Raw genomic sequence first — 13,565 nt, 5'->3', positions numbered from 1 at the left:
TCCAACCTGGGCCTAACTTTTGAGGAGTTACCTGTGAGAGGTCCTAGCGACCTTCTGAAGATGGTGCAGGAGTCGGGGAGACACCATGGAAAGAGCCGGGCTGAGACTCTGACCACTGACGATAGCCACAGGGTGTCCCTTATCTACTCTCAGGGGCCGTAGGGGGGGATCCAGTGAGATCTTCAAAATGTCACCACCACCTTGTTCTTTTGCTTCCTTGTTGTATGTGCATTGTTTTCCAAGATCTCTATTCTTCCTCAGACTCCTTAGGAGGTAGAATTATGAAGGAAGGAAGGAAGGAAAGGGAATTGGAAAACTCTGTCTTCATGTTAATTCCCGAGTCATTGTTCTACAGAAAAGGGGGCGACTGTCCTCCATCCCACATCTGGTGGCTGAGAACCACCAAGGGAAACTGTTCTAAAGGCTGTAATCAATATCTGCTATTCTAGGCCTAAAAACAAAGACAAAACAAATCTTCAAAAGTATTATGTTCTGGGAACTAAGGTGATTTCAGTTTATCTTCCTCTTTGTCATCCCTCTTGCCTCCTACTTGAAGATCTTCAACCACCAGGGCGCCTGGGTGGCTCAGTCGGTTAAGTGGCTGATTCTTGATTTCGTGATCAAGCTGATCGTGATCTCAGGGTCATGAGATCAAGCTTCAGGTCCGGCTCTGTAGTCAGCACAGCAACTTCTTGAATCTCCCTCTCTCTTTCCCTGTGCTCCTCCCCCTGCCTTCTCTCTGTCTCTCTCTAAAATAAAATCTTTAAAAGAAAAACCCGAAAAACAAACCTTCAACCAAATTTTCAAAAGCACAGATTTGTTCATTTTCATTTTTATCAGCTCTAAAGCGGTAAAGATACTTGCAATTCTTAATGTTTTCACAAGCTGAATTGTGTGACTTTCATACAATTTTTTTTTTTTTTTTTTTTTTTGGTAAAGATAAAACCTTATGTTATCGTCAGGACAGAAAGCAAAATTTTATGAGCTGTTGCTTCTGCCAAAGAAACATTGCCCTCTCTTGGCTTAAGGTGTTAAAACACTTAGCAGTGTTTTATGTCTAATTTTGGAGTGTTGCTTTTAAATTCTGAATTGGAGCAGTTCGCCCTGAAATGTCATGGATTTGTGTTTTGCGCATAGTGGATGTATACAGCTAATTTCTCTTGTGGCTTTCAGAGCAAGTCAGAGTTGAGATGGAAAATTGCTGTAGGAAGCTGGCATGATTTTAAACTCTTGAAGGAGGAGTAAAACCTCTTTCCGTTCTCCACTGCATGGAAAATATTAAACTCCCTTTTAGGACGCAGGGGAGATGATGAGTATTATGCATTTTCATCTCTTTCTCATGAGTTCTTGTGATTCAAAGCCTACCCCCATTGCACTGTTAATTCTGCATTAAAAATCCTGAATGCAAAAAAAAATCCTGAATTTCCAGATTGAATCATTATGTACCTTCCTCGTTGTAGAGGTTCTAGCGGTATTAGTTCATCTTGACTGATGCCCTTGACTTCAGAATATAAATAGAAAAATAGAGATAGGTGACAAGGATTGATTAGCGATCCTCCTCCTAAGTGAAACAGTAAACCTCTCTAGATAAATCACTAGCTCCAAAGCCGGGAGAATGCATGTTAAAAGAATTAAGGGCAGTGTGGGTGTATGTGTGTGTGCATTTTATTATTTTTTTTTAAAGGCTTCTGAAGTTTGGAGCCGTTGGACTTATCTTTTTTTTTTTTTTTAAGGGAAAGATTCCTTTTAAGTAAAAGGGAACTGAGATTAATATTTTATTGCCTTTCTGAGTCCCCCCTCCCTCTATGCATAATCATATATCTATATCTGTAATTACTTTATTACTATTAGAATTTAACTGTAGGGTTGAAAGGGCTCAGGGAATCCTCTGATTGCTTCCCTGGCAATCTTAAGCCCCACAGGGAGGAGAGGGAGTATCTTGGGGTGCCCCAGCATTTCCTCTGTGCCAGCTCATGTTCTGTGCACTTGGCGCAAGTGACCCACTCACGTAACCCCGACGAAACCCGCTCACGGGTGGATGCTCCCCTTGTTCACCCACAGCAGGTGAGGAAGCCGAAGCGCAAGGAAGTTCAGCAGCTCGCCCCAGAAGGCACGGATCCGGGGTTTGAATCCTGCTCTCAACCATTAGGCTGCTGCCTGCCTCTTTCCCTCGCCCATTCTTTCTAGAATTTGCAATCCCGAGGGTAAATTTTCACCGACCCATTCCCCTTCCCTTATAGATCTTTTAAGGCTCCCCTTGTCATGGTTTTCCCTTCTTGGAACTCGGGGAAGGAACCCCACTTCTCCTGCCTCTCGCCTCCTCCTCAGCCTGAAACCATTGCTGCATTTTTTTTTTTTTGCTATTTTTTAAAAATTGTTTACATTTATTCTATTTACTTATTTTTGTTATTTGCCCATTTCTGCACTCTTAAGTTACTTTACGTTGGGGTGAGAAGCCAGTGCCATGTAATAAGGGCTTGGCCAGTTCTGAGTTGGATAATATCAATAGTACAATCACCTCATGGTGTGTACGTACATCCTCTATTCCTGTTTATCACATCTTTTTTTATTTTTTTTATTTTTTATTTTATTTTTTTACTGCCTTTGCAAAACCACATTCTTCATGCCTCAGATCTTGCTATTGATGAGCGATGTCATTTTATTCATCCTTGACTAGCTCAGGTGTCTCACGGCCTTTGAATTTTGACTGTGATCCACGAACGCGTCCTGGCTGCGTGGTCGTTGTGTAGCATCTGCTTAGGGTATTTATGAAAGTTTGTAACGGAGTGTCCTAGGATCCTCTGGCTCTTGAGACAACACTGCTATTAGGATGTGGAATGTGTAAATTCCCACTGAGTGTAAAACTGTCGAGAGACGGTTGTGTGACTCAGTATGATAAATGGGCACTTTGGGCCAGCTGTTGGCACATCACCTACCTGACTGCGACGTGGGGAAGAGACCGAGGGAGTGGAGCACAGCCTCCCACCCTCTCACCCCATCCCCTAGACTCCCTCTCTGCCTGCTGCAATCCAGTGGGCCCTCCACTCTCCCGGGAGATGAAATAACCCTGCTTCCCAGGGCAAAGACCATCGTTACCCACTTACCAAGTCCCATACAAGACTCCTTTGCCACAGCAAGTTTGCAAAGTGATTGCCAGTGGTTGCTGCAGTAGAGGATTGTGCAGGATTGTGATTCGTAAGTGCAGCTTTCCCCCGCCGTTACTTCCCCTCTATTCCACAGTAAGGTCTGATACTTGGGAGTCTGAGGTGGTGAGCGGTACTCTCGAAATTGTCTTGTTGGCTCTGCTGCTGTCTTTTAAAATCATGGAAGTTCCTTTCTTTCTTTTTTTTTTTTTAAAGATTGTATTTATTTATTCATGAGAGACATAGAGAGGCAGAGGGAGAAGCAAGCTCCATGTAAGGAGCCCAATGCGGTACTCGATCCCAGGACCCCGGGGTCACGACCTGAGCTGAAGGCCAATGCTCAGCCACTGAGCCACCCAGGAGCCCCCTCACGGGTGTTTCTAGGCTGGAATTGTTTCCCTCTAGTGGTCCTGACCTCCTTGGCAGTCCCCCAACCTCAAGACCTTCCCACACCCTCTGCCACTGCAGTTCCATTGGAAAAAGACCTTGACAGTTCTCCCTGTTGTTTCCTTTGGAAGTGGTGCACACGCTTGCTGAAATCATCTACCCCATATCCAGCTAGTGCACCACAGTTCCAGTGTACCGGGCACGTTTGTGTTCCCACGACTCTCTACCCAGACCTGGGAACTTTGGCCAGTGGATTAGAGGAGAGGCAGGATATTTCCTACCCACTGGGGAGCTCAGGTGTGCCTGGGGCATCCTGTTCTTGCCTCTGGGATGTCATGATAGCACCGTCACGGACTTGTTCCCCTGTCAATGTTTCCCACCTGATTGAAATTCTCAAAGTCCATGAGCCTGCAGTTTAGGGCTTGGCTCAGGTTCTGTAGCCTAATCTTTTCTTCCCTTGCCTTGTTCCAAACATCATTCCAGATGATACTGTTAGTACCCATTCAAGGAACTTCTTGGTTTTAGTAGGGTTTGGACACTGGCAGATGGACTTATCTGCCATAGAGACTTATCTGGGGGAAAAAATGTGATTTCTCAACAATGGACTTACAAGCAAGCTTAGAGTACAGCTACGTTTAGCTCAATTTCATACCCCCGTGCCTTCGTCCCTGTGATGTCTTCCAGAGGTGCCTGTCTCCCGTGGCACGCTTTTCTATCGAATTGCTCTTCCTTCTCAAAGCCAGCCAAGAGATGACCACCTCTGAGAAGTCTTCCCTCACCCCTCTCCCATCCAGGACTCTTCCTTGACTTTCCTTGGGCTTAAATATGCTTTTATTGTGCTAAGTGTATTTAGCTCTAATTATTTAAAATTTACCTCCCCTGTCCACTGTGTTACACTTGAGCTGCTTATGGCCAAGGCGCATGGCGATTCATTTCGCATTCCTACTCATAGTGTGCTTCCAGATACATAGTAGGGGCTCAATACGTGCAAAGTTGTATTGGATCCTTTATAACCATAGCACTGGGGGGAAGGGGTCATCTGGCAAAGAAAACAGAACACTGGTGGAAAAAAAGACCAAGGCAGGGATTGCTGCGATGACTTGTGGGAGGCTGGGGAGGACGAGGAAGTTGAGATTGAGGCTTACACGCTGCCAGGGGATGACGCCGAGCCAGTTTGGGTGGTAGTAGGCATTCTGAGAGTTGTGCCCAGAGATGTTAGAGGTGTGAGTAGAGATAGGGGTTGTGGTAGTGGTAGAGGGAGCCCTGAGAATGGAAGGTTTCTCTGGGATGACAAGATGAGACATGCAGGGTAGGGAGAAGCCCGAGGACCCAGGAGATGGCAGGCATGCTGGGAGGAGGACAGCAGTGGCTGGCAACTGGCAGCTGTGACACTGGGGAAAGGGCAGGTGGGACAGGGCATCCCTTCAAGTAACAAGGAGTTAGAGCAGGTGTGGGGGTGGGTGGGTGGAGTTGCTGTGATCTCGGCGCTTTGGGATGGCCAGTAGTGTCAGGCAGTTGTATGTGTTGTATCTGGCGAGTCAGCGATGGGTGATTCAGTTGTGTCTTAGGGTAGCCAAGGGAAGCCAGAGGCTGGTAGATGAACCAAATGACAGGTTTGGCTTATTTTGGCATGGGATTGAGGTCATATGTGACCATAATGCTGCACAAACAGAGGATTCAAAGCAAACACCAGAAATTCAGTTTTTGCCATTCCCCCCCTCACCCTTCTTGGCCTGTACAAACCACTCTGTGAGGTTGGGTTTTCGGTCCCGGAATGAAATCTTAGCACAGACCTGGATGCTTCTTGACATCTCAGATTTAAAAAAAAAAAAAAAAAAAAAGTATTAATAACTTGTATCCACAAACACAGTCTCGGCCTAGTAAGTATTATGTCTGGTTTAGTCCATCTGCATACATTTTATTATAGAAATAAAATAGCCATTTAATTATTTTATTCGTTCCAAAGTAAAGCTTTTCCCACTCCTCCAGCTCTTGTTGGCTGTAGATGTGAAGGCCGAGGTGGGGAAGAGACTTCTGCTGAGCTCCTCGTCCCTGTTTTCCCTGTAGGACATCCAGACTACCTCTCTCTTCCCTGGGCATCGCTGGCTCTTCAGAGTAGACAGGGCAGGTGGGGACAGGCCAAGTCCAGGGGCGTCTTCCAGCCTGACCTCACTTTGCTGTTGGCTTCCTGCAGATGTGAAGCTGACGTCTGTAGGTTCTCCGTAGGGTCCCTCCCCTCTTGGCTTCTGTGGCTCCCTCACTGTGTTTTCCTTGATGTAGGGGAGACACACGGTCTCTTTCATGCCAGTGGGGGTGCGGCCTTCGTTCAGGTTCAGATCCCGTGGACTTGGCAGCACTTAGGGGGTAGCTAGGTGGAAAAGCCCCGGAGTCTCTAGCAAACTAAGGGAGGTGGGAGCTAGAAATAGAGCTGTGGGGCCAGCCGCCGTGCACATGGTGGGAGAGGTCCAGACAGTGGACACATTGGCCCAGGAGAAGACGTGGAGCCTCGTCTCGTATTCGACAGATGCTCGTGTTTGAGAAGCAGGAGAAGGAGCTGGAAAAAGAAGGTGGAAGGAAGCCTCTTTCAGAGTATTGTTTTCAAAGGTGTGGATTGTGCAGAAGTCAGCTCAGAATTAGGTCTGTTGTGGCTTTTTTTTTTTTTTTAACCCAGAACGTGGAACTTAAACATGTATACATTTTTATTTCAATCGTGAAGACCCCAAAGTGTTTTCCTCCCCCGTTTGGAAAATTTGATGTTACCTTTACTTTAGAGTTTCTAATTCTTTGCCGACAAATTTTAACTTTTTTTCTTTCAGTTGTGTATGAACACAGATCAAGATTAGAGAAATCCTTGCAAAAGGAAAGACTTGAACATAAAAAAGCAAAGGAAGGTAAATATAAAATGCAGTTTGTGTTCTGTCTTTTTATCATACTCCTCTTCGAAACATCACGTGCTTGCTTTACTATTTCTTTGGTGTTGTTAAGAGCTTTCTCAGGTCAGCCCCGAGTCAGTTTTATAAGTAGACAGAGAAAGTCAAGCAGTATGTCACGCATTGAACAATACGGTAATTCCTGCTTAAGACTGGATTCCGAATCTTTCATTCGCTGCCACCTTGCGGCGGTTCATAGTATTGGTTACACATATTATATCAGAAATAAACAGCTTTAACTCTGAATATTACACACACATGTCCCTCATCCCCGAAAATTCTGGCCATAGATATCCGAGAAGTAACAGCATGTGTTGCCCGGAATATGACACATTTTATACGTTCATACACATACACCGGCATACAGACATTTATCTATGTTTACAACAGAATACATTGATCATGTCTTATGGTGTCTCTTTTGTTTTTCTCTGCAGGGTGTCTTTTAAGTTACACACTTGTTTTTATCTTGTGAATGCTTTTGTTGGCACAGCTGATTGGTTCAATTTGGAAAATTAGCATCTAGCACAGGCACTGGGCAACCCATTGACTTTTAACACAATTTTTCCATAAAGCATAATAGGCTCTATACAGCTCGTGATTGGAAATCATCCACATTCTTCGTTTGATTTATTTGCTCGTGTATTGTGAAATCCTGTGAGGAAATATAAGTTAGGTGTTTTGTCTCATTATGTTGGCGTGGGACAGAGGGAGGGAGTGTGGGAGGGCAGGATGGGTTAGGATGTTTGACTGACCCTCGGTTTAAGCCTGTATGAAGAAGAGGAGTTTAGCATCATTAAAATGCTTTGATAGGATTTGGATTTTCCTGGTCTTTAAATGCAGAGTGATTTTATAGAGCCATCTAGTGGATAATAAAGCCTTAAGAGCATTAGAGATGGTTTCTGTGGCTGGATTTCTCTTTTCAAGTCCTGAATGATTTTAGCATGCCATCTAGTGGACAGCAGTAAATCATCTCTGTCTTCAGATGTGCCTCATTTTTTTTTTTTTCTCCTTAATTTCAAGGAGAGTTAATCACAGAGTGCCCGTTATAAATTCACTTCTAACTAATTGGTTATAATGTATACGTTATTTATTCAAGATGTACAGCTTTAAAATAAAGCTGAAAATTATATAATAGTTTTTTTTCCTACTCTTTCTAAAGCATTGAGAGGCAAAACAAAGTAGGGTACCAAGCCGATTGTTTTTAAACCTAAAATATTTTCCACAAGTGTGAACAAAATGTGCTTTTATTCTTTTAGATGTTTAAAAATTCCATAATGAGTTAATTACACCCTATTTTCTCCATTTTTTTTATTTTCTAGATTTTCTTGTTTATAAGTTAGAAGCACAAGAAACACTAAATAAAGGAAGGGTAAGTTGGGGTTTTTTTCTTAATTATTTTATGAAACTTAAAGAGAGGGAAATAACAGTGGCAAAATCTTTTACTATGTTGATCATAGGACTATAGGGCTGGAGTATGTGTGTGTGTGTGTGTGTGTGTGTGTGTGTAATTTATTTATTTATTTTTTGCTGCTAAAAGAATCCCACAACATTACTGTCGCACAGTCCAAATTAACTGGACCAAAGCAACTTTTTCTCTTACTCTAAGAAAATCATATAAGCATTGGTTGGGTGAACCATTGGCATCTTGGGGGTATTGAAATCGAGAAGAGTCCGTTCCTTGCATAGCTTGGAGGCTGTCCGCTTTCAACTCTTACTTTTAAAAGCCCCAACTAAAACTGTGCTTTCTGTTGTGCATTTCGTAACACAGTTTCTCTGTCAAGTAAAAGAGTAAAGCAATAAAATAAAGTGATGGAGCAAAATTGCAGTTCATTTTAGGAATTGTAAAAAAAAAAAAAATGGGGGAAAAACCCACCTCTAAAGGGTTGAGGGTGTCCTTGGGCTGGAGGTGGGATAGAGCGGGGGGGTGTGGTGGACAATGGAAATATGTGGGGTCCTTGTGTAACCATGTTCTGCTGGGACACAGATGAACCCACTGGATGGAACATGGCCCAGACGCAAGCTTCAGTCCTGGCTCTACTTCTAAAGGAAATGCTTGCCCTCTGCTTATTGCTTATCCTTTCTCAGTTTCTTCAGTCTGTGAAATAGATTCTCATTTGGGTAGAGTGATAGATGGAGAATGCTGTACCCCCTGAAGCTCCGGGAAGGAAAGCGCCTTCTCTCTCCCCTTTCTTAAGCCTTGCAAAGCCTGTGAGGCCTGGCCTGGCCTTCGCTGGTTCATCGCCACAGCCCCCCCCCTCCCCCCCCCCGGAGCCCCTGGCACAGGGTGTTAGCCGCGCGCAGTGACTGTGTCTTGGGACAAGTGCCTTGTGCCTCTGAGCCCTGGTTCTTCGCAACTTGAGAGGGGACATAAATCATTTCCAGGGCCCTGCCAAGCTGCTCGTTTATGAAGCCATGCCTTGCTTTTTCTTTAACTAAAGTCTAGCAAACTTCCAGGAATGTTAAAACTTCATTCCTGCCATTAAATAAAGAGCCGGCCCTAGAGACGTCCTGGTTCAAGCAGGACATTCATCATAGCTTCTATGAGTGAAATAAATGGAATTCTTCTGTTAAGTGCTTTAAGCTAGTTTAGCAAGAGAGCCAGAATCGTTATCATCGTGTTAACTATTTTCTTTTCAATTTGCAGCAAGATTCCAATAGTAGATACAGTGCGTTGAACGTGCAGCATCAGATGTTGAAAGTGAGTCATTTGATGTTGTTCCTCATGAATGAATGAAAGAATTAACTGAGTAACTTAAGTGATCAGGGAAAGCTTTTACAGAAGATTGATTTGTGTGGTAACGTGGAACATTAAAGTCACATTTGCAGTAAACACGATGTAGAATTGTGACGTGTCCCCTCCTCTAATCACCCCAGTTACAAAAATCACGGTCAGCTTATTAATACATTTTCTTGTAAATCAGTCTGTCTGGTCACCTCATTTAAAATTTTATTCTTCTCTTTATCCTTTAAGGCTTTTTTTGTTTGTGTCTGCTTGTTTCATGTCTCACAGTGGTCTTCCTTAGACGTTTCTGTGATCCCCGGCACACCAGAGGCAGCAGACAATGAAACGCCTCCTTCATGTTACCGATACTTAATGTGTCCTTTCACCTACCCCAGGAACACAATTTATATTTAAAGATTCTCCTTCCTTGGTTCTGGGGTAAAACTCATTATTGTGTGTCAAGAAGACTTAGCAAGAGAGTGAGTGGAGGGGAGAGATTCATTTTTTCTGTCAAGCTAGAAGAGAGGAGTGGATGCCATCCAGTGTTCTGCACAGCAGGGAAACCATGCCCTGATCTCTAGGCCTCCAGCCCCCCTTCCTCCTCCGCCTCACTTTTGGTTTGGCGTTGTCTTTCCTCCCATATCAGGAGAGCAAGTGCTTTTTATTGAAGCCAGAACCGTTCCTACTATCCAGAAAGCTGTGTGTGGATTAAGGCACACTGTCCTTTCACATTTAAGCATTTGGAGACCGTGGGATTTTTCTAGACTGTGACCACAGCATGGTGTTCTGACCCAGAAGTAGGGCAAATAAGAATCATTCTATAAACAATGTATTATTTCTCCCAAAGGGAAGGAAATCTGTTTTTTTTTCTTTTTCTTTAAACTGGGTTACCCGGAGGGCTGAAAATTAAAAAAGGGAAATAAAAAATGTTGCTGGGAAAACATTAGATTGAAAAAGGAAGTCTGGAATATCCATAGAAGGATAATTTTTCCATTAGCTTTACCCTGTCTCCACAGCAGTGTGAGTCCGGGGAGTTGCCCCGGATCCTTCCCCTCCCCTTCTCTCCTTGCTGACATCTAACTTCTTGTTGTCTTTACCGACGTTGAAAATTGAGGAGAAGATTGTTTTTGGCCAGGATCCCCAACAGTTGATTTGAAATGTGAGGGAAATGGAGGGGGAGCTGCCCAAATTAACAGCAAGCCTGAGGAAGACAAAGCCTCCCGCTTCATCTGTCGGTGGGGGGGGGGGGGGGAGATTGAGGCGCTGTCAGCTGGGGTGTCATTTCGAGAATGTGCATCTCTGCTCAGGTTCTCATCTTCGCAGAGTCAACACGAAGAGCTGAAGAAGCAGCACAGCGACTTGGAGGAAGAACACCGCAGACAAGGAGAAGACTTCAGTAGGACATTTAATGACCATAAGCAGAAATACCTGCAGCTACAGCAGGAGAAAGAACAAGAACTTTCTAAACTAAAAGGTATTTGCAAGTCTGATTAGCTAGTTTACATGGAAATAACTACTCCTGTAATGTTTCAGTAAAGCCATAGAATTTTGGTTTTTGTGTTTTTTTTTTTTTTGCATGGTGATTGGTTCACATTTATCATGTGGCTATTTATAGGCAGGTGCTTCTTTGTAACATGTCACATTTATCCTTATCTCTTTGGGTTTGTTTAGAGAAACAGGATAGAGTACGTACTTGGCGTTTCTCGATGGGGCACACTGGCCACATCGGGCAAGACCATTTTTATGTGTGCTGTAGGATATTTAGTATCTCTGACCTCTACCCACAAAATGCCATCAATGCTTCACATTCAGTGCAATGATCAAAATTGCCCCGTGCATTTCCTAGTCTCCAAGGGACCAAGAAGACTACCTGTTGATCCCTAGTAGTAGCTTGGAAAAGCTCAGGATCTAGAGTCAGACTGCCCTGGTGAGACTTGGCCTCTTCAATTACCGGTTCTACAACCATGGGCAAGTTGTATGATCACCACGGGCCTCATCGTCATCATCTGTCAAACTGGGATATTAAAAAAAAGTTACCAACCTCGCAGGGTTTTATGTAAAGCACCTAGGACAGTTTCTGATACATGATCACTGTCAGCATGAGGTGTTTTCATGGTATTCTGAAACAAATGTATCACTCTGAGTGTATGTAAAGTCTGGAAAAAAGGGAAATATTCTGCAATCAACTATCCAGGTGCTTAATAAGTTTGAAGTGTGACAGTTGGTTTAAAAAGTCACTTGGTGCTCGTGAAAACAATGATGAAATCCGAGGAACGTCTATGGTCCAGTTAGTTATACTGTGCCAAACTCTATTTTTATTTTATATAAGATACCGTCATAGAGGGAAGGAATCTGAGTGATAGGTACTTTGGACCTCTCCGTACTTTTTTTTTTTTCATTGTTATTTCTATAAGTATTTCAAAATAAGAAGTTATAACAAAAAGGCACATGAGAGTTAAGTAGCCATTGAGGCAGATTGCAGAGGGTTAACATGGTCCTGAGAGATCTGGGCCAGGTGTCAGCCGATAATACCCACGAGCTATGGACACGCAGGACACGCAGGGGCGTTGGTTGGCTTGTTGGTGGTATGGGCACATGGTGGAGATCATGAAGATAACAGAGAAAAGTCCTCACAAAGGTAATATAAAGCCTGTCTTCTTACGTCTACTCGGTATTATTTTCTTTGAAACAAAGGGCATTTAGAGTAAAATTTTAACAAATTATATGTAGAGGTTATAAATCAGAACCGTGGAAAAGAGGAGGACACCTCTCCGTGAGTTCTGCGTACTAAGAGAATTTAAGCCTCGTAACCTGGCCTAAATTTCCTGGCAGCCAGGACAGAAAGGGAAATGCAGTAAGTTAGGGGCCTCTTATCAGAAAGAGAGTGTACCTACCCTGTGGGTGGGGCAAGGGAGGGAGAAACAGAGAGAGGGAGAGAGAGAGAAGGGGGGAGAGAGAACAGTATTTCCAGTATCCGTTAGTTTTTGGGAGAGGTCTCTGAGAGGTCTTAAACAGTAGGGTGTGACAATGGCTTTGATGGCACTTTTATGACCAGTTCCTCCATCAGCACTTCCGTTCAATTATGATCCTTTGATAAAAGCTGCGGGCGGTAAGTTAAAGCCTATTGTGATGGAGGCAGGTCAGTAGTGGCAACAGGCCTATAATCCAGGTAGTGTCTGGTAAAGTTCAGTGTGATGCCAGGAGAGAGCTTAGACTCCCTAGGGAGATGAGCCAGTAGCCTATAAGCTTAGATAATTATTCTTTTCCTTCCCTGTTATAATAATAGCTGACATTCAGCTAATGTTTACCATGTGCCAGGACCAGGTGAAACTCTTCGTGCGGTTATTTTATTTAATTCTCATAACAGCCTGTAAGCCGGGCATTGTGTTTAGCCTAATTTAACAAATGGGGAAATTGAAACCTTCATAAAGTTAAAGAACTTACTCAAGGGCAATACATTTAAGGCACAGAAGCAACCACCATTGAGTTTATGATCGAAAACTCCTTTAGAAGCTAGCAGTTTGGGTATTGAGTGCACGTGTGTGTGTGTGTGTGTGTGTGTGTGTGTGTGTGTGTGTGTGTCCTAAAGCCTCATCCAGCTAACAGCGCGCTGACAGTCCCCATGGTATTCCCCCTTGATTCCCAGTGGTATTTTGACCTTTGAGTCAAAACCTTTCCTACCTGTTCTTGATCTCTCCCCTACACCCAGTCAGCAATCCAAAGCTCAGGGGCGAGGCGGGGACCCTAAAGGAGTAAAAGTGGGCAGAAAATATGGTAAGAGATGGTGACGGACACTTTTCTCAGTGCTGAGTGCCGCGCTGGGGAATTAGGATTTTGTCTGCAGAGAATTAGGATTTTGTCTGCAGGGGGTGACGTCCACTCAGGGATTGTTTGCCCAGCACAGTGTAGTCTCAGACCTCCTGTCCCAGCAGTGTCGTTAACGACATCCCCTTTCACTTTCAGAGGTGTCTCCCATTGCAAAATGAATTAGAATGTTCCCTGCCACCATTCAACCTCTGCTGAGTATTGTCACGTGAGAATTGGCCGCGTGTTGCCAGATCTTAGTAGACCCAGATCCTTGATTTCTAAATGGTTCAAATGTGGAACACTCTGCATAGGCCAACACTGCAAGACTGCAAGGGCCAAAAAAAAAAAAAAAAATAGAAAATGAGTTGGATTCAGCTCTGGGGCTGCCAGTTTATAACATCCAGTGTCCAGAAACAGCAAAAGTGAGAAAATCACCAAGAGGGTAAGAGAGGTAGGCCTGGCATCTTTACGTCACTGAGGCTGTTCCTTGAGCAGTGGGCTTGAGATGGGAGAGATTATAGGACTTCCCTTGGGCAGCTATAGTCTCACGTTGTTGCCCTGGAAAAAACTGTC

The 13,565-nt window shown here is 43.9% G+C and overlaps 1 protein-coding gene across 4 annotated transcripts in view; it reads left to right on the top strand.

The window, feature by feature from the left end:
• The window catches only part of GOLIM4 (golgi integral membrane protein 4), a 77,434-nt gene that overhangs the window by 40,088 nt on the left and 23,781 nt on the right, over positions 1–13,565 (top strand). For all 4 annotated transcript variants that reach the window (XM_055307879.1, XM_055307878.1, XM_055307877.1 and 1 more), the window contains exons 2-5: positions 6,347–6,421; positions 7,783–7,832; positions 9,108–9,161; positions 10,509–10,659. In XM_055307879.1, the coding sequence (XP_055163854.1) occupies positions 6,347–6,421; positions 7,783–7,832; positions 9,108–9,161; positions 10,509–10,659 (330 nt within the window). The remainder of the gene's footprint in view (positions 1–6,346; positions 6,422–7,782; positions 7,833–9,107; positions 9,162–10,508; positions 10,660–13,565) is intronic.

This window comes from Nyctereutes procyonoides, unplaced genomic scaffold (assembly GCF_905146905.1).
Source record: "Nyctereutes procyonoides isolate TBG_1078 unplaced genomic scaffold, NYPRO_anot_genome, whole genome shotgun sequence".
NCBI lineage: Eukaryota > Metazoa > Chordata > Mammalia > Carnivora > Canidae > Nyctereutes > Nyctereutes procyonoides.
This window is presented reverse-complemented; position numbering and strand designations above follow the sequence as displayed.